At 62.4% G+C, this 26105-nt stretch overlaps 8 protein-coding genes across 8 annotated transcripts; 1 reads left to right on the forward strand and 7 right to left on the reverse strand.

The window, feature by feature from the left end:
• RHTO_06094 (Zn(2)-C5 fungal-type transcription factor) lies at positions 1 to 1476 on the reverse strand (the record flags this gene model as incomplete). Its single annotated transcript, XM_016419755.1, has 8 exons — positions 1 to 707; positions 770 to 795; positions 850 to 934; positions 989 to 1013; positions 1072 to 1094; positions 1155 to 1204; positions 1268 to 1316; positions 1426 to 1476. Coding segments are annotated over 8 exons (1016 nt in total), but the record flags the coding sequence as incomplete, so codon positions are not given.
• Positions 1477 to 1690: 214 nt separating this feature from the next.
• On the reverse strand, positions 1691 to 4977 carry RHTO_06095 (glutamate-cysteine ligase catalytic subunit; the record flags this gene model as incomplete). Its single annotated transcript, XM_016419756.1, has 11 exons — positions 1691 to 2052; positions 2114 to 2627; positions 2710 to 2907; positions 2991 to 3251; positions 3310 to 3426; positions 3488 to 3642; positions 3747 to 3886; positions 3971 to 4144; positions 4244 to 4363; positions 4430 to 4596; positions 4828 to 4977. 11 exons carry the CDS (start codon positions 4975 to 4977, stop codon positions 1691 to 1693), a joined length of 2358 nt encoding a protein of 785 aa, XP_016275210.1.
• Positions 4978 to 5745: 768 nt separating this feature from the next.
• RHTO_06096 (zinc finger, SWIM-type protein) lies at positions 5746 to 6392 on the reverse strand (the record flags this gene model as incomplete). The annotated part of the gene is made up of 3 exons (XM_016419757.1): positions 5746 to 5931; positions 5999 to 6162; positions 6230 to 6392. The coding sequence occupies 3 exons, from the start codon at positions 6390 to 6392 to the stop codon at positions 5746 to 5748; spliced, it is 513 nt and encodes a 170-aa protein (XP_016275211.1).
• A 234-nt stretch (positions 6393 to 6626) lies between these two features.
• RHTO_06097 (serine/threonine protein phosphatase) lies at positions 6627 to 8019 on the forward strand (the record flags this gene model as incomplete). The annotated part of the gene is made up of 7 exons (XM_016419758.1): positions 6627 to 6787; positions 6900 to 7095; positions 7162 to 7291; positions 7376 to 7432; positions 7500 to 7581; positions 7643 to 7943; positions 8002 to 8019. The coding sequence occupies 7 exons, from the start codon at positions 6627 to 6629 to the stop codon at positions 8017 to 8019; spliced, it is 945 nt and encodes a 314-aa protein (XP_016275212.1).
• A 189-nt stretch (positions 8020 to 8208) lies between these two features.
• On the reverse strand, positions 8209 to 9937 carry RHTO_06098 (cell division cycle 2-like protein; the record flags this gene model as incomplete). Its single annotated transcript, XM_016419759.1, has 8 exons — positions 8209 to 8227; positions 8295 to 8336; positions 8398 to 8592; positions 8646 to 8740; positions 8801 to 8936; positions 9010 to 9288; positions 9350 to 9564; positions 9629 to 9937. 8 exons carry the CDS (start codon positions 9935 to 9937, stop codon positions 8209 to 8211), a joined length of 1290 nt encoding a protein of 429 aa, XP_016275213.1.
• A 482-nt stretch (positions 9938 to 10419) lies between these two features.
• On the reverse strand, positions 10420 to 17394 carry RHTO_06099 (uncharacterized protein; the record flags this gene model as incomplete). The annotated part of the gene is made up of 11 exons (XM_016419760.1): positions 10420 to 10467; positions 10527 to 11699; positions 11760 to 11880; positions 11935 to 12648; positions 12704 to 12874; positions 12937 to 13090; positions 13127 to 13254; positions 13331 to 13417; positions 13473 to 13622; positions 13683 to 14146; positions 14200 to 17394. 11 exons carry the CDS (start codon positions 17392 to 17394, stop codon positions 10420 to 10422), a joined length of 6405 nt encoding a protein of 2134 aa, XP_016275214.1.
• Positions 17395 to 18381: 987 nt separating this feature from the next.
• RHTO_06100 (uncharacterized protein) lies at positions 18382 to 19876 on the reverse strand (the record flags this gene model as incomplete). Its single annotated transcript, XM_016419761.1, has 7 exons — positions 18382 to 18450; positions 18507 to 18557; positions 18617 to 18691; positions 18758 to 18916; positions 18974 to 19432; positions 19507 to 19710; positions 19787 to 19876. 7 exons carry the CDS (start codon positions 19874 to 19876, stop codon positions 18382 to 18384), a joined length of 1107 nt encoding a protein of 368 aa, XP_016275215.1.
• A 970-nt stretch (positions 19877 to 20846) lies between these two features.
• On the reverse strand, positions 20847 to 25935 carry RHTO_06101 (SNF2 family helicase; the record flags this gene model as incomplete). The annotated part of the gene is made up of 11 exons (XM_016419762.1): positions 20847 to 21132; positions 21192 to 21245; positions 21304 to 21382; positions 21447 to 21708; positions 21764 to 22411; positions 22474 to 22608; positions 22654 to 23465; positions 23525 to 24797; positions 24873 to 25082; positions 25138 to 25475; positions 25911 to 25935. 11 exons carry the CDS (start codon positions 25933 to 25935, stop codon positions 20847 to 20849), a joined length of 4122 nt encoding a protein of 1373 aa, XP_016275216.1.
• Between the last annotated feature and the right edge of the window lie 170 nt (positions 25936 to 26105).

The raw sequence follows: 26105 nt of genomic DNA on the forward strand, positions 1-26105 counted from the left end.
GATGAGAGTCCACCCGCATTGCTTGCGGGCGACGAAGATGCGGCCGCATGGAAGTCCGTCTGCTGATGCTGCTGGTTCTCGTATGGAAACGCGGCAGGGAAGAGCTGAGGTGGTTGGTGGAGAGGTGCGGCGGGGGGGGAAGTGAGGAAGGAGCTCCAGAACATCTGGTCGCCCGTCGGGAGGTAGAAAGCGGCGGCAAGGTCCGATTCGAGTGAAGAGGTAGGGTTGTGCTGGTGCAGGGCAAAGTTGACGAACGTGTCGAGCATGTCGCCGTTTGAGTTGCCGTTTTGTGGTGGTTGCGGGAGGGATGGCGAAAGAGTCGAGGTCGAGGCGGCGGGAGGACCTGAGAAGCCGGGAGACGTCGAGCCGAAGAGGGAGCTCAGGTCGCCGGTGAGAGAGTCAGGTGGAAGGTCGCCCCAGGTCGGGGGCATGTGCGAGGCGGTAGACGTCGAGCCGGGAGGAGGGTAGGAAGCGGACGAATGGGGCATGGGCGGGAGGGAGAAAGTCGGGACTGATGAGTCGAAGCCCGATGACGATGCTTCGCCGTGTCCGCTGTCAGGGAAGTCCCCGACCGACAGGTCCCGCGTCGAGTCCTCGCTTTCGAGACGGACTCGTTTCGCCGGACGACTTGAAGCCGTTGCCTCGTACTCGCACTCCTTGTTGAGCTCGCTGCAGCGCTGGCAGGGTGCGTGGCCGCTGCACTTGATCTGCGTGGAAGGACATGACCGTCAATGCGCCGATTAAAAAGATACGAAGGGAAAGGACGAACCTTGGCGATCGCGCAGGCTCTGCAGGCTGCGTCAAAGGGTCAGTCCGCGTCCTCTTCAACTCATTAGCAAAGAAACGAACCTCGCAAAACCCTGTTGGCGCTTACAGATGCGCCGTTCGCCGGTGCAGCGGGTGCCGCGGCCTTGTTCGTGTCGCGAGTGTGGATCTGCGCGCTTGTCGTCAGCCTCTGTCTCTCTCCCGTATATCCAGCAAGCTTCACCTTCAGATGTCGTCGCAAGACGTCGCTGCAGAAAAGGATCAGCCATCACGAATGAGAGAGGGAGAAGGCAGAAGGAAACTCACGACCGGGCGAAGCTCTTTCCGCACTGTCCGCAACGATCCCAGGTCAGCGCGCCCTCCTACACCTCGGAACAAAGCGTACGCACCTCCTGACAGCTGTACCCGTGCCCCTGCTCATGCGACTTGGCGTGCCGCTCTGGAGTGGGGGAACTCGAGGTCAGCGAGAAGAAGACGTCGTAAGGACGCGCTGCAGACGGACCCATATGCTCGATGCGAGCATAGGACGCTGTGCATCCTGGATGGGGACACTGCGCGGTGTGAACGAAGGAACGAACAATGCGGGACGCGGTGCGATGGGGAGCTGGTGAGCGAGCAGCACGACGGGGCGAAGAGCGAGGAGTACAGGCGCAAACTTACTGCATGCGGGCGCTTTGGCTGCTGCTGGGCCTCGTCCCCTTCAGTCGACATTCTGCGCTCGGCGAGTGGGAGGAGCTCGAGGTGGCCCGGCGAGGGGGAGCCCCAGGATACAACCTCTCCAAGAGCGTGTTTGAGTGCGTACAGGACTGTGTTGCAATGCTAGAGAGTCACGAATACCGAGAAACAGATGCTCGAGCCGAGCGAGCGACGACAGAGAGACTGCCGCCCACTTCCTTCCCTCCCTCGATCGCGATTGCGCCGCCGTCTATGCCTCCTTGGCCGCCGGCGCAGGCTCCATAGGCCCACAGCACAACCCCTTGTCCTCGATGACCGCTGCGCCCGCACTCAAGCCGTCGCTGCCCTCGCTCTGCGCATCGTCCGCCGCAACATCGCCCACAACGTCTCCGCAACACCTGCCGAACGCGCCCTTGCCCTTCTTGTCCTCGTCGTAGCCTGTCCGCCATCCGTCGGGCAGGAGCTCAGGAGCTGGCCGCTTGCCCTGCTCGATCTCGTCGAGTGCGCGGATCAGGTCGTAATTGATCTCTTGCGAAACGACCGAGTCGTGCGCGTAGGACGGGTGCGAGCGGACGAAGCGTCGGATGTAGGTCGCGAGGGTGATGAGCGAGCCTACGACGATGCCAGAGCTGTCAGCATCCGCCCGCTTCAGTACGAGGAGTTCCGCACGCACCGTCTGCTCGTCGGCGAATCAACTCCAAGCTCCTGTCAATCCCCTTCCTCACCTCCTCGCTCACCTTACCCTCCTTCTCCAGCCCGTCGAGGTACCGCTCCGCAACCCCAATCAACCCAGGGAAGCCCTTCTCCTTCGACCCGTTGATGATCTCGTTGATCGAGAACTCGTCGAATTCGTCCTCGACTGGTCCGAAAGCGATGTCGGGGGTTGGCGATGCGGAGCGAGAGGGCGCATGTGAGGAACAGACGGTCGGGGAGGCGGGGTAGTCGGAAGAAGCGACGGAGGCATCGCGGACGTGCGCAGCGAATCCGTTCGTTCGTCCGCGACCGAATGCAGATGCGGAGGGGAGAGTGGCATCGTCAACGGTAGGCGGGACGGGCTGAGGCTCGACAGCGTCGAGAGAAGGGTCGCAGGGGTGGCCAGGCTTGGGGTCGAAGACGTTCTTGCGGAAGTAGAACTTCTGGGTATTGATGGCGTCGCGGCGGTGTGCTCGGTGCATGTTCTCGTCGACCTGTTGCATCATCAGGTCGTCGCCTCAGTCTAGGGCCCTTCGGAGGAGAGCGAGTCCTGAACGGGTGGAACTTAAAGCGCACCTTCGAGATAGGCAGATAGAAGTTCAACCCAAGCGTCATGATCGCCCGCGTAAGGAGGACGATGAAGACAGAGAACGCGGCGTTCTCGTAGTCGGTAAGCTGGACCTCCATCGACCGGAACTCGACGCGCCAGCCGATTGGCGAGCCGGGCGGAGGGGGCTTGAAGCGGACGGTTTGCCAGTTGGTCGATTGGATGTTCTGTGCGCACATGGGCATCTCGAGTCAGCCAAGAGCGCCTGCTCTTCGAAGCGGTGAATCCGCATGGCCAGGCGCCGACGCACCTCGAAGTGGTCCGAACTCTTCGCGTCGTCCTGGCACATCGTCTCCTCAAAGATGACGATCGGGTCGCGAATGAACAAGTGCGCAAAGTGAGTCGCCAGAAGCGGGTCGACCCCGCGCTCGATGAGGTGGTCGCGGATCTTGGGGTCGATAGGCATGTTGTTGTCGTTGTACTCGGGGCGGTTGAAGGGCGTGTCGGCGATGTAGCAGTCGACGGAGTCGTAGCGGGATTTCGGGATGTGGAAGCGGTCGTGCTGGAGAGGCTACGCGTGGGCGGGCGAGTAAGTCAGCCGTTTCGTGCTGAGTGCGAATCGCACGTACCTTCAGCCCTCGCTCCTCTTCTGTCCGGTCGTCAACGCTTCCAGCAATCACGTCCCATCGGCAGTCCACATCCGCCAGCAAGCCCCGGAAGATCGGCGCAGCAGCCGACAACGCGAGCTGATTCAACCCGCCCATCAGCGCGCGCTCTGCGTCTGCGTAAGGAAACGAAGGAACGCACCATGATCGGCCCGACGGGGACGAACGCATCGTACATCCTCCGCGCCTCGCCGACCGAGCAAGCTTGGAAGGTGATCTGCAGACAGCAGCAGCCCATCCCGAAGCCCATCGCGTCCATATAGATGTGGTCGTCGAGTGCGGCACCTTCGCGGGCGTCTGTGGGAGGTACGAGCGAGAGTCAGCTTCCTCGGGAGGTTCGACAAGCCGGCTTGGCGTCTTCGACGAAGCCTGCCGGAATGGTAACCGAGCGAGAGACTGACTCTTGTCCTCAGGCCACTCGTTTCTGTCCCTCGGCACCGTCGGATCGACGAAAGGCCGCGGCGTCTTCTCGTCGAAAAAGACGGGCATGTTGATCGCGACCTTTGAGCCGCGTCGTCGTCGGATATTCGCCGTCAAGGTCCTGCAATCAACGCGTTCAAGGCACATCAGCGACTCAATTCTAGCGAAGCGGGAACTGAATGAGCGAGAATCGGTCGAAACGCACGGGAAGCGAACGTGCTGGTTGATGACCTCGTCCGGCAAGAACAACGACCTCGCAACGCCTCCACCAGGCGGGTAGTACGGGTCGGTGAATTGTCCTGGCGCGCCGAGGCGGGGGAAGGAGGTGAGCGTGAGGGGGACTTCGTGCGGCTTCATGCGGGATTTGGCGAGCTTGCGGCTGTGAGGGAGGAAAGGGTTAGCCTTGCGAGGATTGACTGAAATATCTGCGCGCGATATGGTGCCGGTGGTCTAGCGAGCAAGGCCCGGCGTAACTCACCGGAAGCGCATGTTGCCCTCTACGAGCAGCAAGTCCTCCAATGTCGCACCATACGGCGCTCCAGGCGTTGACTCGAGCATGTACCGTCCATACTCGGGATGGAAGACGGGGATGCAAGCTCTGCAAACCGCAAGAGAAACGAACGTCAGCTCGCGCTCCCTTCTCGAAGAATCGGATCAAACGCACTCCTTGCCCGCCCCAGTCGCAACCGCCCCGTTCCCGTTCACGACATCCTTCCCACGCTCTCTCCGCGCCTCGGCATCAGCCTGCAAGTCCTGCAGGATCTCGGTTTGTCGGAGCGAGAGGCAGGCGTTGCGGTTTGCCTCGTCGAACGAGATGACGAGATACTCGATCTGCCGGATGCGCGCGGGTTGTCAGTGAGTTCGTTTCAGACAATCTGCGGTGGATTGTGCGAGCTGCTCGATCCCTGCCGGCAAGCGACATTTCTCCGGAAGCTCGACGGGAGGCGGTTCCTCGCTCGACGGCACCATCGCTCGCCTCTCCCTTCTGTCTAGAGCTCTGTGCAGCAATGCGCGACGCCTACGAAGCCAAGCCCACCGGATGAGCGAGAATGGAGAGCTCACCTCGTCTCCCCACAAGAGCCTGTCTCCTGTCCTGTCCTTGAGGCGTTCCCAGATGTTCAAGAACTGCTCGATGCCGTGTTCGCGAACGTAGTCTGCGTGCTTCTTGGCCTCTGACCAGACGAGGGGCGTGCCGAGAGCGAGGAGACCCATCGTCGGCGAGCGAGAGAGGGTGCGTTCGAGGTGAAAATCGGGCGGGCGAGTCTAAGGCGGTGCGAGTGCTAGTCTAGACTGCTAAGCGTGCGTGTGCTCGGCTGTCGCTGGCAGTTGTTTGGGTGCCCGTTTGCGAGTCGAGTGCACCCGATTGCGCGAGCGAGGGTCGATCTGCCGTCTGCTGCGCCCGTGCGAGTCGCTGGCCGAGTCGAGTGTGCACAGCTGAGCACGCGCAGTCCAAACGTGTCCCGTCCGAGCCCAACGAGCGTGGCTGGCGACGAGTTTCGTGATGAAGTAAGCTGCTCTCGGATCCGCGCGGAGACGTCGCAAGCCGAAAAAAATCGGCGCATCCCTTTGGAGCGCAGATGAAGCGCACGAGAGCATGCGTAGCTCTCGCCAGGCGGGCGGAAGGCCAGCGGAACGCGGAGCGATTTCCCGGACGAGGCGAGAGGGAAATCGGTTTGCTCCTGGTGATTGCAAACGCTGAAGGGCTCGTCTACGTCTCCGTTTTACTGCGCTGGATGCTCTGGCGTATGTTGTGACCGAGGGCGGAGAAGGCGGACCGAGTCGAGGCGAGCGTTCAAGCGCAGGGCTTGCGCGAGCTGCTCTTGTGCGATCGCTCGAGTATGGGCTGGGACGGTTGCTGAGGCCGCCTTAGCGCGTATTGATGGCGTGTAGTGATCGAAACGTGCGCCTTCGGGCGATAAGGGCGCGCGACATTCGTCGAGAAGTCGAAAAGGAGCCGGATAAATTGCGTTCTCCAGCGCCTCATCCCGCCGCCGCTCCTCCTCCCTCAGCCGCACCCGCACCCACACTTGTACTCGCCAATCCAGGCGGCACCGCAGTCCCAAACTTTGTCGCGAGCCCCGCGACCCACTTGAGCGAGACGTGCTTGTCTTTCCAGCCTGACGAGCCGAGGCGGTCGGCGAGCCGGCATGCGAGGAGGTGTTTGCACTGCCGTCACCCTCCAGTATCAGCTCAGCCTGCGCAGGGTGTGAAGAAGAGCAAGGGGCCGACGCACGATCATTGGATTCCCCTGCGCCTGGCGCGCAATCACGCCGTTTGAGAACGCGGGACAGGGACAGTATCCGCCTGTGATGTCGGGAAAGACGGTGTAGGCTTGGCCGCCGGACGAGCTGGCGACTTGGTAGAGCGGGCGACCGTTCGGAGGAGTGATGCGGGCGACTGCGAGAGAGCGGCGAGCGCAAGATCAACCGGTACCACGAGAGTCATATGCAAGCGCAGCACGCACCCTGGTCCCGGTCTACGAGGTCCAGCGCGTCCAGCAGAGTCGCCGGACTGACAAGGAGAGCAAGGGTTCTCAAGTCGTCGTCCGAGAAGGGCGGTTCGAGCGAAGCCAAGTGTCCATTCAGCAGTTGTTCGAGCGAGTACACAGCAGCGTCTGCAGTCCCCATCCGAGCAGGTTGGCAAGTTCGAGCTGATGAGGATGAGCGAGACGAGCGACGACGAGGGTTGGCTCGAGACAGCAACCTCGCTTGACTGCTTTCACGCGCTTGATAGATTCAGGACGGACTCAGCGGACGCCTTGACCCCTTGCACCACCCGATCCAGCGACCCAACCACCTCCTCCTCCTCCAGGCGCCACTTGCGGGACATCCGCACGCCCCCTCCTCACCCGGCGCCTTACGATGCTCGACCTCGATGGAGCGATCTCGATTCTCCTGCGGAAGAAGCTGCTGGGCGAGGCGCTGCTCAAGGAGATCTGCGAGAAGACAAAGGAGCTCCTCATGAGGGAGAGCAACGTCGTGCATATCCAGGCGCCTGTCACGGTCGTCGGGGACATCCATGGGTGCGTTGTAGTCCTCTCTGGAGCAGCTGCCACGCTGCCATGGTCTCACACCGCCTGGAGCTGACCTCGCCAACCTCGCCCTCCTCCTCCCGCTGTTCAACCACCTGCGCAGCCAATTCTACGACCTAATCGAGATCTTCCGGATAGGCGGCTACTCCCCACACACCAACTACCTCTTCCTCGGCGACTACGTCGACCGCGGCCTCTTCAGCGTCGAGACCATCTCGCTCCTTACCTGCCTCAAGCTGCGGTATCCCGACCGTGTGCAGCTGATTCGGGGGAACCATGAGAGTCGGGCGGTGACGCAGGTGCGTACAATGCTGCCAGGGCGTCGGAAAGACTAAGGCTGATCGTCGCCCTCTTTCTTCTCCCAGACCTACGGCTTCTACTCGGAATGCGTGCGGAAGTATGGAAGCCCGGCGGTGTGGCAGTACTTCACCGACATGTTTGACTTCCTCACTCTCTCGGTGGTCATTGACGACCGGATATTCTGCGTGCATGGAGGTGCGTCCGCTTTCGAAGCCTTTCGAGCCGTGTTGCTTGTGAAGCAGCGCCGTCCTGATTGCGCTTTCTCCCACTTTCGCACAGGTCTCTCGCCGTCGGTACATACGCTCGACCAGATCAAGATCATCGACCGGTTCCGAGGTGCGTTTCGCAATGGCGGCTCGGATCCTCCCTTGACTCTTCCCGACTGACTCGCTTTGGCGCGCAGAAATCCCTCATGAGGGCCCGATGGCGGACCTCGTCTGGTCCGATCCTGATCCGGACAAGGAAGAGTTCTCTATCTCACCACGGTGCGTTCGCTTCCTTCGTCTCACACGCCTTTCCCGCTGACGAGTTCTGCGCCTCCCGCAGAGGCGCCGGCTACACCTTCGGCTCACAAGTCGTCAAGAAGTTCCTCGACAGCAACAACATGGTGCACATCCTCCGCGCGCACCAGCTCTGCATGGAAGGCTTTTCGGTCCTGTACGACGACAAGCTCTCGACCGTCTGGTCGGCGCCTAACTACTGCTATCGATGCGGCAACATGGCGAGTATCCTCGAGGTTGGGCCGAATGGCGAGAAGCACTTCAATGTGTTTGATGCGGCGCCAGAGAATGAGCGCGATGGACCGCAGCAGCAGCAGCAGCCTCAACAGGGGCAGGGTCCCTCGAGCGTGCGTGCAGACACTCTGCTCGCCATCAGGTCTGCGCTGACGCTATGACGACCCGCAGATCGAGTACTTCCTGTAGACAGAAGCGAACTTCACGACCGTACAGCCCCGCATCTCGATACCCCTCTTCTCTATCTTCGCAGTAGGATCGCTCTACCCTTCCTGTCCGCGTTCTCGATACCCTTGCAACCTGAAGGAACAACAGCTCGCCCTTGAGGCGTCGTGTGAGAGAATGCGTCAAGATGCGATGCATTGCGAGTATGCGGCGCTAGACAAAATCGTAGCCGCTGCAAGCAGCAATCAGCGTCATCAGCACTTATTGCGAGATTCCGCCAAGAAGACTGTTGAGCTCACCCTCCCGCTTGAGGCGCCGACGGAGAAGCAAGGGTCGTCTTCCTGCTCAGGCCAAGCAGGATTCGTCAGTTTACGCTCTTCTTGCTATAGTCGCCAGACGCACTTCTCGCCGCTCGCCACGCTAGGGAACGAGTTGAACAGCCTCGGGTCCTTCGGCAGCGGGCTTTCCTCGAAGTAAGCGTGCTTGAGCGCCTCCTCCGCCGTGATGCGCTTCGCCGGGTCGTAGGTGAGGAGCCGGGAAAGGAGGTCAAGGCCGGATTGAGTGAGGTAGCGGAACGTGCGGGAGAGGGTGGAGTAACTGCGAGAAGCCAGGATCAGCCAAGCCGAGATTGAATAGTTCCGCGAACGTACGGCTGCGCGGCGTCGATATTGAAGGACTTGGCGTTAGGCAACTTGCGGAAGCCTGGCCAGAGCTCGTCCGTCGGGCGGCCGAGGAGCTTGAAGATCTGTCACGGGAACATGGTCAGCGTCAAGAAGGCGGGCGGAAGCTTTGCAGTGAAACGCACCTTGTTGACCTGGTCAATCTCGCCTCGGCCGGGCAGCAGCGGTTCTCGCAGGATGAGCTCGCCGAAGATGCACCCTATTGACCACATGTCGACCGCCGTCGTGTATTCCGTCGCACCGAAGAGAAGCTCGGGCGCGCTGCCAGCGTCATGCAAGCGTCGTAGGTCAGCGCAGGTCGCGATTACCAAAGATGAAGCGTCCTGTAACGCACCGATACCACAATGTGACCACCAGCTGCGTCATGTCGCCGAGCGGGTCGCCATACGTCCTCGCCAATCCAAAGTCGGCGACCTTGATCTGCCCTCGATTGTTCATGAGCAGATTGCTAGTCTTCAAGTCGCGGTGAATGACCCAGTTGTCGTGGCATGCGGCCATTGCTGACAGGAGCTGCATGACGAGCGTCTTGATCTCGGATGCCAGGAAAGGTGTCGGCATGTTGGCGAGCAGCGTCTTGAGATCGTGCTCGATGAAGTCCATCACGATGAAGACTCTGAGAAACGAGCATTCAGCAGTGTTTGTCAAGGCCGCGGCGCGAGTTGGAAGGGACTGACTGCGTAAGCGTGTCTCCCACGACCACCTCACGCACGCGGACGATGTTCTCGTGCGGCACGGTCATCAGCGTCTGTATCTCCCGCAGACTGGTGATGGGGAAGCCGTTCTTCTCCTTGTCCATCTTGAGCTTCTTGAGCGCGACGATATCGCCCGTTGACTTGCAGCGGGCGCGGAAGACGATGCCGTAGCTCCCTTCCTCGATCTCGTTGAGGCGCTGACGATTGAAAAGAAGGGTAAGGAGAGTGTGGCACAGGCGACACGGCAGAGTCCTGACGCACCTCGTAGCAATACACGGACCGGCAGCTCTCGAGAAGCGGGTGCGCAGCCCTGCCCCGTCTCGGTACTCTCCGCGCTCGTGCCAGCCCATCGTCGTCCCGTGCAACCCGTCTTGGCGTGCTCTCAACGCTCGACCGCCCACTTCCGCGCGGAGAGTCTGTCGCGCCCCGTTCGCGAGACCGTTCCAGCTGTTCCTTCTCGCTCATCAGGCGAGCTGCCAGCTTCTGTGCGCGTCTGCGCTCCTTCTCCAGTGCAAACTCTTCTTCATCGTCGTCCCATTTCGACTTCTTGCGAGGCGGTTGGTCGGACATGAGGGGTTTCGAGGTCAAGAGCTGATGAAGGTGGGGAGGCGGAAAGCGAGAGGGTGCGGCGCGGTGCGAGAGGTGCGAAAGCTGGAGAGATGTTCAGAAGGGACTCCGACACAGAGCAGACGGGAGCGCGAGCTTGTTCAGCGGTGTTGTCGCGGGTGGAAGGGCAGTCCTCGTCGCTCGTTGAACTCTTGAGGCTTGCGCAACTCACTGGACAGCGTTTGGTCGAGCTGACAGCCACAAGACGTTCAATACACTGGACAACGTCAAGGGCGGGAGGTATCATGGCTGGAACCAGGGGGTAACGGAGGCGAGGGGAATCACAAGAATGAGAGCGGAAGGTGCAGAGGGTATCGCTCCTGCGAATGAAGAGAACGGGCTATGAACGACCTGTGACGCGCGGAGAAAGCGTGTTAACCAGCGGGAAGCACACGGGAAGAGTCGAAAGGACGAACGGAATCTAGGATGAAAAACGCATGAGGCGCTCAGTCTTCGCCCTGCTGCAGTGGCCAGTTGACACCAAGACGAGGGACCTAGAGAGCGCAGCAGGCGGTCAGCTCTGAGAGCAGCGCGTGGGAAAGGGGAGACGTACAACATCGGCGAAGCCCTTGTTCAGTCTGCCATTGAGATCCTCGTCTTCCTGGAGACTGGCGATCCAATCCGTCCACTCGTCGAGTGCGTCTTCATAGTCGCGCAGACCTCGGATGGCGTACGGGTGCAGCCTCTTGTCGTAACCGGCTTCGACCGTCTCGCGGAACCTGGCGGGGATCGGCGGGACGTCCTCAACGCCGCTGACCTCGCGTAGGAGGTCCAGCGCAGCTGGCGGGAGAATCGAAATCCGCTTTGAGAAGCGTAAGGAGACGCGAGGTGAGAGCGCGAGGTGGTGTTCTCCTGCGTGGCGCGGTCGAATGGGCGAGGTGGGCAACGCGGTATCGCTGGTTTTGGCCGACGCAGCCGACGAAGCGAGGGCAGGATCGACGTCGGTACGTGTAACCACGCCGTTCTCGAATTCGAAGGCGAAGAAAGCGGAGCCGTGCGAGCGACGTTTTTCAGAGCTTGAGGTTCGACGAGACGGCATTCCCGGTCGCGACGGCGAGCTGGGTGGCGAAAGCAAGGCTCGATCGACGGCAGTCGTCGGCAATCGCGGAGCTGGCGAGGCGCGACCGTCGGGGATGGCGCCTGTCTCGACCTTTGTCGGGAGGACTGTCGTCGGCACGTCCTGCGAGCTGACCGACAACACGTCGCTGCTGCTGGACCCCATCCGTCTGCGGCGAGAAGAGGACGACGTATCGTCCCGGTCCAATGCGAATGGGTCGATCCTCGAGTCGAGCGACGAGCGAGCCTTGCTCTGCTTCTTGGCCATCCCGCCCTTCAGCCATGAGACGACCTTCGAGACCGTCTTCTGGTCCTGCCTCTTGCCGCCTTGTTCACTTGTATCGGCCTCGGCAACAGCGCTGACGGGTGGCGCTGGCTGCATCACCTCTTCCGACTCGGGCTCCTCCTCTTCGACCGGTTCAGCGAGCTCGTCGACAGTCCAAGGTGCTTCCTTGACGCCGCGGGTCGAGCAGATCGTAGATCTCTTCGGTCTGAAGAGGAAGTCGTCCTCGGAGAGACTGTCAAACGGCTCAAGCTGGTCGTGCCGCTTGCGCAGAGCTTCGAGGCGAACATTCAGAAGATTGAAAATGGCGACGATGCCGTCGTCTGGGGGACGGTTCGGGTTCTGTTCGTGCGCGACGACGCCGAGGCGGGAAACACGCCAAACCAGCTGAAGAGGACGAGGCAAATGAGCGAAACGGCCGAAGGTATCCACAGCTGCAAGACGTACCAAACGGATGAAGTAGCCGCGAACGCCGGAGTTCCAGTGGAGAAACAGCCTTTGGAAGACGGCTTCGTCGAGGATGAGGCGCTCGCACAACTCGGTCCGATCGTCGTTGCGCATCGTGAACCTGCTCGGTAGGAAGGTCAGGCTGGCAACCCTGAAAGTCGTGGAATGCGCGCACAGAGGGAAATGCGAGTAGAGGAACGAGATTGTCCGCATGAGGGTGACCGTCCCGTCGGCCTCGAGGAAGATCTTGCGAACGGCCGAGAACAAGAAAGGGAGGTCGAAGGCGTCGAGGACGGTTGCGTCTGGCTTCGCCGCCAACGCATCGTCTTCGTCGGAGTCGGGCGCAGGATAGGCGAGCTGGTAAATGAGGCCTTCGACCAGGTCGAGGACGAGGTAGACGCTCCGGGTGTCCCACAACGACGTCCGCTTCACGCACGCTCTAAGCCAGACCGGCAACATCTGCGCGAAAAGGTATCGGCGAACATGGGCGTCCGGGTCTTGCGGCTCGTCGGTCTTAGGGGCCGGAGTCGCGCCCCCATAGATGTCGACCATTGTCTGGACGACCCGGCGGTGTGCGAGCTCGAGAACCTTTGGCTTCTGGCCGAAGGACAGATTCGCCGAGTCGTTGACGGCAAAATTTCCGCTGTTCGGGCCGATCGAGGTGACGGAGCGGAGGTTGCGATGGACGAGAGCGTCGCTCTTGTCCAGAAGCGAAGCGGCCAAGAAGAGGAAACCGGGCGCTGTGATGACGACGGACGGCGGAAGCGATGGCTGGGTGCGAACCGACGAGCGCAGCTCAGACGAGACGAGATGAGCAGCTAGTTGGTGATGATACGCGCGGTAGAAGGCGAAGGGCAGGTCTGAGTCGGATGCCGTCCAGCGGATGAGCCTGGGGAAGCGAGATGAGCCGACGCCGGGATCACGGTAGTACGTAGTCAACGCACCAGTTTCCCGACATCTCCACCTCGACGTCACCGTCGCGAACGAGAATTCGATCTTCGTCGCCGAGTTGCTGCCGCTGTCCGATGTGCAGCTTGACGTAGGTCGGAAAGTCGCGCAAGCAGAGGTCGGACAGATGGGGCGGGAAGCGGTCGACATCGGCTGGCGGGAGAGCGCTGTGGACGAGGACGAGGCGTGAGCCGGGCGCCGTGAGAGGCGGGTCTGGATCGCAACACACTTTTCCTGCACACCGGCTTCTTCCAACACCCTTCGCAAGGCCTGACGCTTCACGGTCGGAAGCGCGCGCAAGAGCTTGAGGGCGACCCCCTCGACGCGGAAGAAGGCGAGAGCGAAGACTCGACCAGAGAAAGCGAGTGTGTTGGCGTAGACGGCTGCGAGAGGGACGTGTCAGTATAGGAGGATGCGACTCTCCCCGCTGCACGCGCCTTTGTCGTTCAGCTTCTCCACGGCAAAATCCAGCATGCGGATCAGCGTCGAGCGATACCGGACCTGCGCCTTGGTGTCATTGCGGAGTGCGGAAGCCGAGAAGTGGTGGCTGGGCAGGGACGGAAGGTCAGTCACTAAACTTTGGGTTGAGAGGGGTTTTGCCGGCCTCCAAGAGCCCAACACACCTCTCAGCGATGCCTGCGACGGCTTCCAGGCTGAGGCCGCGGTGCGCAGGCTGCATCTCATGCAACTCCGTCGTCAGCGTCTTGAGCCTGCGACACGGAAAGGTGTCAGTGTGGAATATCTACGTCATCACGCAAGGCGTACCACTCGAAAAGAATATCACGCTGGCGTTTAGCAAGCCGGTCGCTGAGATTGAGGACGGGATGGTCGTCGTCTCGCTGCAGGAAGGGTAGGACGACGTTGCCGATGATGGCGCCTCTGTCGGGCTTGCGCTCCTGGATCAGCACAGCATATCTGTCGATACCAGTGTCGGTCAGGTTAAGACGAGACGAGGTGGAGCGGGAGGAGACGCACACTCTCAGCGCGTCCTCCAATTCGAGCCAGGCATTGCTCAGATGCGTCTCTGGGTGGCCGGGACGGCGAGATGTAGCCGGTGCGGGCCGTCGCCATACTGGCGGGTCCACAGGCGGAGAGCGCTTTCGCTGAGAAGGCGCCGAAGGATGCAGCTGCTGAGGCTGGGGAGGGGCGGGCAATAGCGGGTTGACCGGGTCGTTCGCGACGAGTTGAGAGAGCGCGTCTGGATAGCGAGTCTCTGGTCGGGCTATCGCCGTAGCTGTCGGCGCGGCAGCTGGAACCGTCGTCTCAGCAGACGATGGAAGCTGGATGGGCGCAACCTCGGGGACCGCAGGCTGGGAAGGCGTGGGGTCGACTGGCTGCGGAGTCGGGACCTGCTGACTTGCTGATGCGAGCTGCGATAGTGGCGGTTCGGCAACGACGGATGGGACGGCGAGCTTCGAGAGCTTGGCGGTCGCGAGGCTCTGCGGGGAGGCGAATTCAGCGCGTCATCTGCCGAAGGGAGAGCAGGACCTACGAGGAGGTCGTCGGTGCTTGGCGTACGCGCAACGGGGCGAGCGTCGCGAAGGGCGTCAAAGCTTCGCCTGCCGCTCAAAGAAGGACCCGACAGCGACGGAGGTTCGTCCCATGCCCTGCGCATCTCCCTCTCGCCTGTGCTGCGCAGACGCCCGCTCGTCAACAAGTCTTCGCTCTTCCGACCTGCCGGCAAGCTCATGCCCAGGAGCTTCTTCGGTGCCGAAGCCGGATCCGCATGAACGTCTGCACTGGAACTACCGCCGACGCCCAGCAGGCTCGACAAAGATGAACGTCGACGTCCAGGTCGACGAGGCGGCGCCGTCTCCTCCGAGTGATCCCGCACGGGCGCCGACCAGCTCTGGCCTTCGTCAGGTCCAGGCTTGCCGGCAGACGAGCTCTTCGTGAAACGTTCGACGAGACGACGACCAAACGGCTTGGACGAGGAACTCGCAGATGCGGCGGGAAGGCCGGCTGATAGAGCTTTCGAGGCGGCGGAAGGGTAGGAAGGGTGGTCGAAGGAGGTGTTGCGGCTTGACGACTCGTGTGTCTCGGACGTCTCGAGCGACGACAGCGAGGCCTTCTTCCCTCGCGAGAATTTGCGGGTTGTCGAGCCCGAGATGACCTGGAAGCCGGGCGTGCGAGGACCCTGAGGCTCGGGCGAGGCTGAAGGCCGGTTCCGCAAGCGCGAGATCTGCCGGTTCAGACCCTTGTTCGCGGAGTCGACAGCTGAACCGAATGAGCGCTTGCTCGTCTCCTCCGACTGGCTGTGCAATCTCGTGACGGTCGCTGGTGGAGAAGGTCGAGCTGCCGGCGACGGGGCAAGCGGAGTCGGCGGCAACGACTTGTCGACCGCACGTGAAGGGTTCGGCAGTGCGAGTTCGAGAGGAGCCGAGAGTTCGGGCGTTGCGAGAGCCCTGCTGACGCCGGGCTCAGGCGTGAATAATCGTTCGGAATGGGCGGCAAGCGCGCCGTCCTTCTCCTCCTTGCCCCTCATTCGCTCGCCCATCTGCGTCACTGACCCGATCGAGAGCAGGCTGGCAAGACTCCGTCGCCTGCGCCTCTGCGGCTTCGGATTCGTGTCGGACGCGAGGCTAGGAGTGCCTGTCGAGAACGATCCGTCGCTGAAGGCGCCGCTCTGAGCCGAGCTTCGCAGTGAGGCGGAGGATGGCTGTTCGCGCACATCCCGCTCAACGCTCTGCTTCGCCGTATCGCCTTCGCCTGCAAGCCGGGGCCGCTTTGCCCGTTCTCCGGTCGCTGGTTCAGCTTCGTCGCCTGCGGAGGGCGCGGACGGCTGTCTCGGAGCGTCCGTGGGCTCGGAGGCGACCCTCGACGGCTCTTTGCGGGCGGGACGATCAGGCGGAGGGGTGAGTGTAGCAAACGAGCCGGTCGAAGGCGCGGACCGTACAACTTGCGTCGAAGCTGCACGCGCCGAAGCCGACACCGAATCCTCCGATGGGTTGCCCGACTTCAAGAAGTCGCTGAGGCCGAACATCGTTTCCGTGCTGCCGAAGGCGGACCCAAAATCGAAGTCGAAGTCGAGCTTTAGCAGCGGAGCGCCGCCCGTCGAGAAACGATCCCGAGACGGCGAGTCCGTTTGGAGCGCCGAATCAAGTGAAGGCCGAACCGACGTAGCCGCAGAGACGGAGCCGGAGGAGGACAGCCCGCTTGTGGCGCTGAAGGGGCCGAGCGAATCGAACGAACCGCCTTTCGACGACGAAAACGTGCTGTTCGTTGTGGTGTTCGACCCCGTGGGTCGATGCTGGGCGCTCGCGCCGACATCACCGCTCGTGGCGAGAGGGCTAGGCCGCAGCGCCGCTCTATCGAGCCACGCTTGCGAGTCTGGCGTTCGCGGTCGAACGCGATCGAGGACGCTGTACGTCGGCTTCTCCAGTTGTGGAGAGCGGCCGACAGACGATGCTGCAGTCGGTGGCTGGAATGCGAAGACGCTCGTACTGTCGGGCGTCTTCGGTCGTGGTCGATCGAGCACTCTCGTCGAACCTGAGACGCCGTCCCCTGCAACGCCAAACCGGAATACGCTCGTCGCGTCCGGTGTTCGTGGTCGACCAGCCGACTGCGCTTGTTGCCCTTGACCGAATCGAAAGAGCCCGCCGGTCTCCGGCGTCTTCGGGCGAGGACGATCCAAGACGCTGTTTTTCGTCGGCGGCGGGGGTTCAAACGCCTCTGTGGTCGAGGCGGATAGGGCGACGGTCGAATCCGGCGTAGTCGGTCGTGGTCGGTCCAGGATGGAGGTTGATGCGGGATTCGCGGGACGCGAAGGTCGCGGGGCGTGAACGACGTTGCCTGCGTGGCGAGTCGCAAAGGTCGAGCTGATCGTGTCGTCGCCGAAAGCTTCTGGCGTTCTCGGTCGTGGACGGTCAAGAACAGACCGTGAGCCGACGCTCGGTGCTGGAGACGGTGTGCGAGCAGTCGCAGGCGTCGTAGCGCCAGAAGAAGTGGAGACGTAGGATCCAGGAGGGCGTAGGGAAGTTGGCGTGGGAGTCGTTCTGCCACTCGCCTGCGGCGGCGTCGAAGCAGAGGAAGGGCTCGGGCTGGCGTTGCGCCCGTTCGCCGATGCCGGAGAGAGATCGGAGGGCTGGATCCGTGGCGCAGGTGATGAGCCATCTGCAGGTGTCGCGGAGAATGCGGTGGAAGTCCGTCGCGAACCGTTGAGCGACGCTCGAGGTGCAGGTGGACGCGAGCTCGTCTTCACCGCGAGACGCTGGCGAACGCCAAACTGACTAGACAGGTAGACCGTCTGGTCCTCGCCTCCTCCGCTCATATCGCGCGAAGGCCCAGGTGAAGGCTCTCGCCGGACGTACGCCTGCTTGCCCTGGAGCTGCACGCCGAGCGCAGGAGGAGTACCGGTCGACGGAGCAAGCGGTACGAATTGCTTCGGTGCCGCTGGCGCCCGTTGTTCGCCGCGACCGTTCACAAATGTCTGCTGTGGCTGAAGTCGAGTCCAGGATCGCGAAGGCGTCATGCCCGTTGATGCGGCGTCGCCGGGATTGCGGTTCGAAGAGGCGAGGCTCGGCGAGGACGGCGGCGACGTCGCAGAGGAGGTCGATGAGGACATCTTCGGCGGCGTAGGTGGTGCGGCGTCGCTGTAAGAGCCGTCTCTGGCTGGACTCGAGGCGATGGGAGGGGGGAGTCGAGAGTTGTATCGGACGGGTGCGGGCGGCGTCTGGGACGTCGACATCTTGCAGGGTATGCCGTGCGTGCAGAATTCGCTACGGTAACGAAGGAGATCGACGTCAGTACTCAGTCGTTCACGCCAGTGTGGCCCGCCCGCTTCGAAGGAGGAGACCCAAGATCGTTTGCCGCCTCCAACGCGAGTGCGCCCGCTCTCGCACAAGATAGACACGCCATCCGTGGCCCGCACCCCTAACGAAAGCCTGCAGAAAGCGGAAGACTCACCAAGCCCGTTCCCCACTTCAGCGAATCCGACCGCCTGCTCGGAACCTCGACCAAAAAGCCGCGTAGCGGGCAGTCACGCCCCTCCCAGAATCCAACGTCTCTCCTGTAGCCTCGCTGTGTCGATAAGAGCTGTTGAAGGCGCGGTCGGTCGCGCCTCGTCGAGAATGGGCGATGGAGGCGATGTCGATTCGTGCTGCTCCGCTCGTCGGGCGTACGGTACCGTATGAGAGCGCAGGGGGATTCGTGCAGAAGTGCAGGCTTCTCTGGCGCTGAGCGAGTGGAGAGGGGGTCGCCGGGTCGAGGAGAGGAGGGGGGAGGCAGACTCGAGAGCTGTGCGCACGAGTGAGGCGTCAGCAGGCCTCTTGCTCGACTGCAGCTCTAGCAAACGTACAGAGCCGTCAGCAGGCTCGACGAAGCTGACAATGTCGTGTCGGCAAGAGGAGCCGCCTCGAGGAGTCTCTTCCGGAAGCAAGATGGCTCCCTTCTCGCCCGTCGAGATCAAGCGCGAGCTGGACAGTAGCAGCAGACGCGCAGTAAAGTAGACGAAGTTGACGAGGGAAACGAAGCAGAAGGGAAGGGAAGAGCATCGTCGCAACTTCTGCCAGGATTGAAGAAGTGTGTATTGACAGGTGTTCGTGAGTACGTGATGCGAAGATGCTAAGAAAGACAGCGGGTATATGTATGTACATGGGCAGCTGTCAAAGAATACGAAGACTGCAGGCGGGGCGAACGAGCGCAAGCAAGAAAGAGTCTTCCGAGGGCTGCGGCTTCAGAGCTGGAGTCCGCCGAGGTTCAGGTTGAGGCCCTGGCCGCCAAGGATGCCGCCAAGGTTGATGGGCTGTCAGAAAGAGGTCAGCGTCGACTTGGAGAAGGAGTCGCGACGGAGATGCTCACGGTGCCGGTGCCGAGGAGACGCTGGAGAAGCTGCTGCAGGGCGAGAGTGAGCTGCGAGGCAGAGAGAGTCAGCAATCATCCTTGAGGACGTAGTCGGACCATGAACGGACCTGCACGGTGTTGTCGGGCGCGGGGGAAGCGGTGCCGGCGTTCGTCGCGGGCGTTGTGGCGCGCTTCTGAAGGATCTGCACAGTGCGGGAGATAAGTCAGCTGCAAGAACATGTACAGGCGGCGAACGACGATGGGCTCACCTCGTTCAAGCCCTTGACCGCGTCGAGAACGGCGGCTTCGCCGGCAACACCCGCGTTGTTGACGCCGGGCGTAGTCTCCGAGATGAGGTTGTCGAGGCCTGGGAAGAGAGGAAGGTTGTCGCGCTTCTCCGTCTCCTCGCGCTTGACGACCTTGCCGAGCTGCGATACCAGGAAAGTTAGATCAAACGCAGGCTCAGTGCGAAAAGTGGAACGCACGCCGTCGACAGCGCCATTGACTGCCTGTTCGCCGTTCACGACGACGCCGTTCGTGTGATAGAAGAGGGGCAAGAGGAGATCCTTGTTGACCTTCTGCAGGAGCGATGGGTCCACCGAGCCAGTTCCCGTTCCGGTCGAAGGGGGCGTCAAAATCTTGTCGACCCCGTCGACGGCGCCAGTGACCGTGTTCTCGGTGTGCGTGACGACGCCGTTCAAGCCAGGGTAGACCTGGTTGAGGAGGTTCTGGAGGCCGGGGAAGAGGGGGAGCGCACGCTTCTGCTCCGATGTGAGCGTTTCGATGCTGCGCTTGGCGAGCTGACCGAGGCCACTGACGGCGCCGTGCACGGCACCCTCGGCATTGAGCGCGGTCGCGTCGAGGTTGAAGAAGGTCTCCCAAAGAAGCTGGTTGACGCCAGGGAGGAGGGCTTGCTCCTGTGCGTTGAGCTCTTCAAGAGTGGGCTGTATGAGGACCAACGACATCAGTGAACTCGCTCGGATCGCGAGGGCTGGCGGAGGAAATGTGGGCGACGTACCTGGGTCGCGCGCTTCGCGGCATGCGTAGCATCGCCGTGGTGGCGCTTCTCGACGCGGCGAGCGCCTTGAGAACGACGCGCGAGGCGTGCAGCTTCGGCCGCCGCGACATCGGGGGCGACAGGAGAACGCTTCGCGAATTCCTCGGCGATGGTCGCCTGCGAACGCTTGATCTTGATAATGCGGTTCGCGGAGTTATGCGCGGACTGTGGACGTACGACGGGTCAGTCTCAGGACTCCCGAAGCCGAGAGGACAATGTCGGAAGGATAGGCGGGACTTACGATGCTGCGAGCCTCGACAGGCGAAGCGACGCCCTCCGCCATGGCAGAGGCTGCCAGAGCAGCGATCACAAGGGCGTTCTTGACGAGCATGGTGACGAAGGTATTCGAGCGGTAGCGGAAGGAAGGTGAGGTCAAGCGAATGTGTAAGGTTGGGTGCGGGCACGAGAGATTGCGGGCGGCGGCTCGACGAGGAGTGTGGTAGAAGAAGAGGAGAGAAAGACGCAGAGCGAGCTCCGCCCGCTTTATACGCATGACCTGGGAATGCGAGTCGTGCGAAGGAAGCCTGAGAACATCCTCCCGAGCGCCGCCAAGACGTCAGGCCGGCGTTCCGCGCTCCGCTTCATTCAGTGAGCGAATGAGACGCGCTGCAGTCTAACCTTGAAGAGCGGACTTGGCATTCCTGGAATGGCGAGTCGAGGAGGAGGATCCCGCGAGACAACGACGGCGCATTCGTCGCTGAGATGCGTTGCGTGCGATGAACCGGTTCAGAGCCCGCTTAGGCGTGTCTCAGACTGCGATTGCGAGATTGCAAGGTTCCGCTGATGAGCTGCTCGTGGGAACGTCCTCGAGCAGGTGGGAAAGTCACGATGCCAGCTGAGGCGCTGCCGTCAGTCGCTGCGGGCGGAGAACTCCAGTATCCGCCCTGTGAACGGCCTTCACCCTGCCTGGCATGCCCTCGACACGCCCCAGTTGCCCTACGCGTCCAAGTCCCGCCCTCTTCCCACCCGCTCTCCTGGTGAGCGGCGGCGCGTATGGTGAGCGCGGAGCCTCGAGCGAACTTGGGAGTATGCTACGGCATGCGGAAGCGAGCAGAACGAGCGAGAGGTCGCTTGCCCGGAAAGGGAGGAGGAAGCGAGTGAAGCGCAAGGAGCTCTCGGTTCGTGTTCCCAGGCCAGCTTCTCCTCCCACGCCATGTTCGCAAGTGTCACGGGCGGTCCATAGGGAGTTACAATTGCGAGGGTAAACCCGGAATACCTTGAGAACGATGGGGACACAAAACCGAGAAAGACCCTACAAGAAAGGATATGAGCGTCTACCATCCGTCGTCTCCAAGCCAGTATCAAGCGTCCTGACCCTTCTCCTGCTGCGTTACCTCCGCCTGCGTAGCGCCGCCGCCCTGCGTCTCGAGCTCGAACTGCCGCTTGAGACCGCTGAGCAGACTCTTCTTCATCTTCTTCTCCGCGCCGCCCGTCTCTTCCTCCTCCTCCTCGGGCTTCTTCTCGCCCGCTGTGATCGATGATGTCTGCCCAGAAACCTCAGCATCGAGCTTGAGCTTGGCGGTCGCGAGTCGGTACATGTCTTCGTCGAGCGAGCCGCGCGTGATAAGGCGGATGACCGAGACGTCCCTGCGAGTGACAAGGAGGTGAGCAGGAGGACCCTGTGCGATCGGAAGGCGATAGCGCACCTCGTCTGTCCAAGACGGTACGCACGATCCATCGCCTGCTTGTCGTTGTGCGGGCTGCGCGACGAGCAGGGTCAGTACGCGTACCAGCTTGCGAGCGATGTCAAGGACGCACTTGTAGTCGCAATCATAGAATATGACGGTGTTGGCGGCCGTCAGATTGAGGCCGAGGCCGCCGGCGCGAGTCGACAAGACTGCAAGCAGGAGCTAGGTCAGCCACGGCGTCTCGCGGTATGCAGCGTCCGCGGCCAGACGCACGGAAGACGGTGATGTCCTCGTTGTTGTTGTACGCGTCGACGAGTCCCTGCCGTTCGCCGACAGCGGTCTGACCCGTGAGCTTGAGGTACTTGAGCTCCATCGTGTCGAGAACGACTTCGAGGATGTCGAGGACCTGAGTAAACTGCGAGAAGATGAGGACGCGGTCGCCCTTCTTCTTCATGTCGGGGAGCATCTCCTGCAGCTTGGCAATCTTGCCGGCTTGCATCCACTCGTTCTCCTTGAGCGCGTACTTGTTGAGGTGCTGTCGGAGCGACGGATCAGCTTGGCGCCCCGCCATGAGGTGGTTGGATACTCACCTTGTACATCTGGCAGAACCGATGAAGCTCGAAGTCCGTCATGACCTCCATGTCCTCGAAGATCAAGTCCTTGTTGCGGTCGAAGAACTCCTCCTCGCGCAGGCAGTCGCGCGCCATCGCCTTCAGCTTCTTCTCGTCGTACAAGCGGCGGAAGAGCATCGGGTGATTCGACGCCTTGCGGAGGTCGGTGAGGATGTGCGCGCTCGACGACGTGTTCGCCTTGTTGCCCATTTTCGTGCTCGGCGCGGCGACAGCCTTCTTGCGAGTCCGCTTCGGTTTGTCCTCGTTGTCGCCAGCCGCCGCCGCATCGACGACAGCTTCCTCGTCGTCCTCCGATGCGACGACCTCGAACTCGTCGTCCTCGGTGTCGATTAGCGCCTTGCGACTCCGTTGCAGCGCCTCCGAGTAGCACTCGCGCTGCAGCTCCGTCATCTCGCAATACTCGATACGCTCCGTCTTGTTCGGCAGCTCCGTCAGAACCTGCGCCTTCTTTCGTCGCAGGACGAAAGGCGTCATCATCTTCTTGGCGCGGAGGATGCGCTCGCGCGAGAGGAGGTTGGTCTGCGAGCCCGGCTGGACCTTGAAGATGGCGCGGAGGGATTCGTTGGCATCGCGGAACTGGTCGGGGAGGATGAAGGAGAGGAGGGACTGTCGTAGGAGAGGCACATCAGCGTGGATCGAGCCGAGGAGACCTGGGAAGCGGCACGCACGACAAGCTCTTGCAGGTTGTTCTGGAGAGGCGTGCCGGTGAGGAGAAGGCGCCACTGGGCACGGACCTGCATCAGGTCCTTGTACTTCTTCGACTCGCTGTTCTTGAGTTGATGACCCTCGTCAAACACGGTGACCTGCAGCGAGGCGAATAGGTCATCAGTGCGTGCGCTCTAGATTACGGAAGGACGCAAACTCGCCTTGAAATCCATCTTGCGCTTGAGAAATTTCTGGTCGTCAGGACTGCCCGTCGCAATGTTGTAGGTCGTGACGACGGCGTCAAGCTCCTCCATCTTGCGCAGCTCGCTCCGCAACTCGTGACGCTCGGCCTGCGAGCCGTAATACGTGGCGACCTTGAGATCGGGCGCAAATATGCTGAACTCGCGCATCCAATTGTCGAGGACGGACGAAGGGACGATGATGAGGTGCGGACCAGGTTCGCCGGTCGCCTTGAGGTGGGCGAGGAGGGCAATGACCTGCGCAGTCTTGCCGAGGCCCATCTCGTCTGCGAGAATGCAGCTCGTGCCGCGCCGGTAGAGCAGGTTGAGCCAGTTGACGCCAAGCATTTGGTAGTCCTTGAGCTTGATCGACTCGGGCACGCCTGCGGGCTGCCGGCGAATGTAGTCCTTGAAGGCCTCCCGGACGCGCGGGTCGTTCGACGTATCGACCCTCGTCGCGATCGTCTCCTCCGAGATGGCGACGAGATCCATGCCGACCTCATTCGATCCCGACGCGCCCGGCTTGCCCTGCTCCGACTTCGCCGAGACTGCCGCACCGGACGCCCAGATCTGCATGACGGACGAGAGCTGGCGACCGATTTGTTCGCACTCGTCGAGCACCTTGTCGACCTCGCCCATGCCGGTGACGACGTCGAGGTACACGTCCATCATGTTGTTGCCGACGCCTTTTTGCTTGCGGGTGCGGGTGCGGAAGTCGTTGGCGCTGGCGAAGGGTCGAAGCTTCATCGTCAGGGTCGCCTGGGTCGCGTTGCAACCTGCGAGAGACGGAATCGTCAGTGAGACCTGGGAGCGCAAGAGAAGGTTGAGGACGCACCGGCGAGCTCCATCAAGTTCTCCTTCGTGCAGTCGTTGAAGAACTCGACGGCGAGAGCTTCGCGCCGCGCGACCATCGCCGGGTTCTCCCGCGTACCGTACTCGTCTCCACTGCCTGCCGAATCGTAGTCCCCGCCGTCATCGTCCGAGTCGCTGGCGTACGCGCGCTTCTTGACCTTGTGCTTCTTGCTGGCCGACGACGCGGTGGCATTGGCGAGCGCGAGCTGGCGAGCGAGGATCGAGCCCGAAGTTGCGGGTGCCACCGCCTTCGGGACCGGCTTCGGTCGTTGTTGTTGCTGCTGCATCCGCATCTGACCCTGCTGCCCGCCTGCATAGACGCCCTGGTGCGAGTACATGGCCGGCTGGCCATACCCAGGCGGGTAGCCCGGTCCGCCTCGACGCTTTTGGTCGGCCTGGGCGAGGACGTTGATGTACTGCTGGAGGACCTTGAAGTCGGCTTGCGAGATCGTCCCCGCCCTCCAGTGCTTCTGCAGCTGGTCGTAATGCCTCACGTGCGCGTCCGTCATGCCAGCGACGCCGGTAAAGGCGGGCGGGAACTGGTAGGCGGCGGCCGGATGATGCTGAGGGGTGACGGCGGGTCCGTAGCCGCGCTGCTGCATCTGCTGCGGCGTCATCGGCTGGCCCTGCGGCGCCCTCGCCTGCCGCTGCTGCCACGCGATCGCCTGCTGCTGCTGGGAGTAGCTGATCGCCTGTTGCTGCTGCTGAAGCGCCGCGGCACCTTGCGGAGTGCCCACCGCCTGAGCATGCATGGACATGCCGTTCGGAGCGCGCGCGACCTGCTGCGGATACGGCTGGCCGGGTGCAATGCGAACTTGGCCAGGAATCTGGCCGGGATAGGCGGGATGAAGGGCTTGGGGCGTCTGCTGCTGAGAGTGGGTTTTCTGGGCGACGCCGGCGTACTGAGGATTCGCGCCGCCGTACTGGGGTGGGATGGCGCCGGGCGTGCCGGGCGCGGGAGAGGCGACAGGCGGATTGACGGCAGCGTAGGAGGGCGCCATCGTTCCTCCGGGGGCGCCGAGCGGTTTAGCCCCGACGAGGACGGCGAGCGCGCTGTTGAAGTCGGTCGGGTGCTTCGAGAACGCCTGCCAGCACTTTTCGGGCGGGAAGGAGTTGCCGACCTTGCGGAGGAAGTCCTGGAACGCCGGGTTCTCGAGCTGCATCTGCGCGACAGGCGGCGTCGGAGGGTTCTGCTGCTGTGGTTGGGAGTACTGCGTGTGGAGAGAGTACGGTCCAGCCGTTGGCTGACCGGCGAGCTGTGGCGAAGGAACGGCGTATCGCCCAGGTGAGCCTTGCACGAGCGGCGAGCCGACGTAGACTCCTTGACGTACGGCGGAAGTCGAGTCGCTCATCGACATCTTTGCGTCGGGTTTGACGTCGCCGCCAGCCACGCTGCCAGGGTAAGACGGCGTCGGCGCCATGCTTGCGCTCGCGCTGCCGACCGCCGAGGACGCCTCCGAGCCGGCTTCAGACTTGACGTGGACATCTGCGAGGCGGTGCTGGAGGCTGTCGGTGAAGCTGCCGGGGCCTTCGTCGCCGGTCTGCAAGGGGGAGGTTAGCTCGGCGCTCGAGGACGACGGATCGGTTGCAACGCACGTCGTCGTTCGGTGTCGGACCTCCGCGCCTCAGACGCTTTCGCGGCTGACCCTGAGGCGACGTCGAAGCCATGGAACCGGGCGCCGCGTCGCCAGAAGGCTGCCTGCCCATAGGCCCTGCTGCTCGCTGCCCTCCGTACAGCCCGTTGGTCGTGAAGCTGTCGTGGTCGTCTCCGCCGTCGAGCTGGTTCCCGTTCATCGCACCGTTCGTGGCGAAGGCCGGCTCAAACGAGGTGTAGATGGTCCGGCTGGCGGTCGAATCGGAGGGGAAACCTCCCTGAGGCTGCTGCGTCGGCGACTCCTGAAGAGGCCGCTTGGCGGGGTTGCTGTTGCCGTTCACTGCGTTCGGTGCGGGTTACAGATCAGCATGCGAAACATTCAGATCAAGCCGAGCTGATCAAGGGCGGTGGGCGAGGCGAGGACGAGGCAAAGCCAGGCGACGCGGGCACGGCAGCCATGGCGCGCTCCGATGGAGCCAGAAGAGTACTCGACGGCGCTTGTGAAGGATGGACAAGCTCAGCGAGACCCGCCGCATCTCCCCACTTGATCGGCACCGCCTGGCTGCTGGAAGCCAAACAAAGCGGAGTCGACGGAGGGAAACGCCTGCCCGCACGCCTCGCCCGCGCACGAGAGCTGTGGGACGGTGCTCGAGTCCCTCGCCAGACCCACATCGACCGCTCAGCGCACTGGCCGACCCGACCGCGGCGGCGGAGTGTCGGCCGGATCCCTCCTCTCCCCCTCTCAACTTCCTGTCCCGTTGACATTTCGACCCACCTTGAGGTCCGCCCGCGTGCGCCATCCTGCTCTACTGCGTGCTGCGAGTGCTCGTCGCCGTGGTTCTCGTGCGCGCGAGGCCTGTCCTGTCGCGCTGGTCGGGGAGGGAGGGGAGGGAGGACGAATGCTGCTCACGCGTGCTGTCGCGTCCGATTGGGGTCGCTGCGAGGGTGCCCAGCTGTCGACAGAGCGTGC

This window comes from Rhodotorula toruloides (assembly GCF_000320785.1).
Source record: "Rhodotorula toruloides NP11 unplaced genomic scaffold Scaffold4, whole genome shotgun sequence".
NCBI classification, from domain to species: domain Eukaryota; kingdom Fungi; phylum Basidiomycota; class Microbotryomycetes; order Sporidiobolales; family Sporidiobolaceae; genus Rhodotorula; species Rhodotorula toruloides.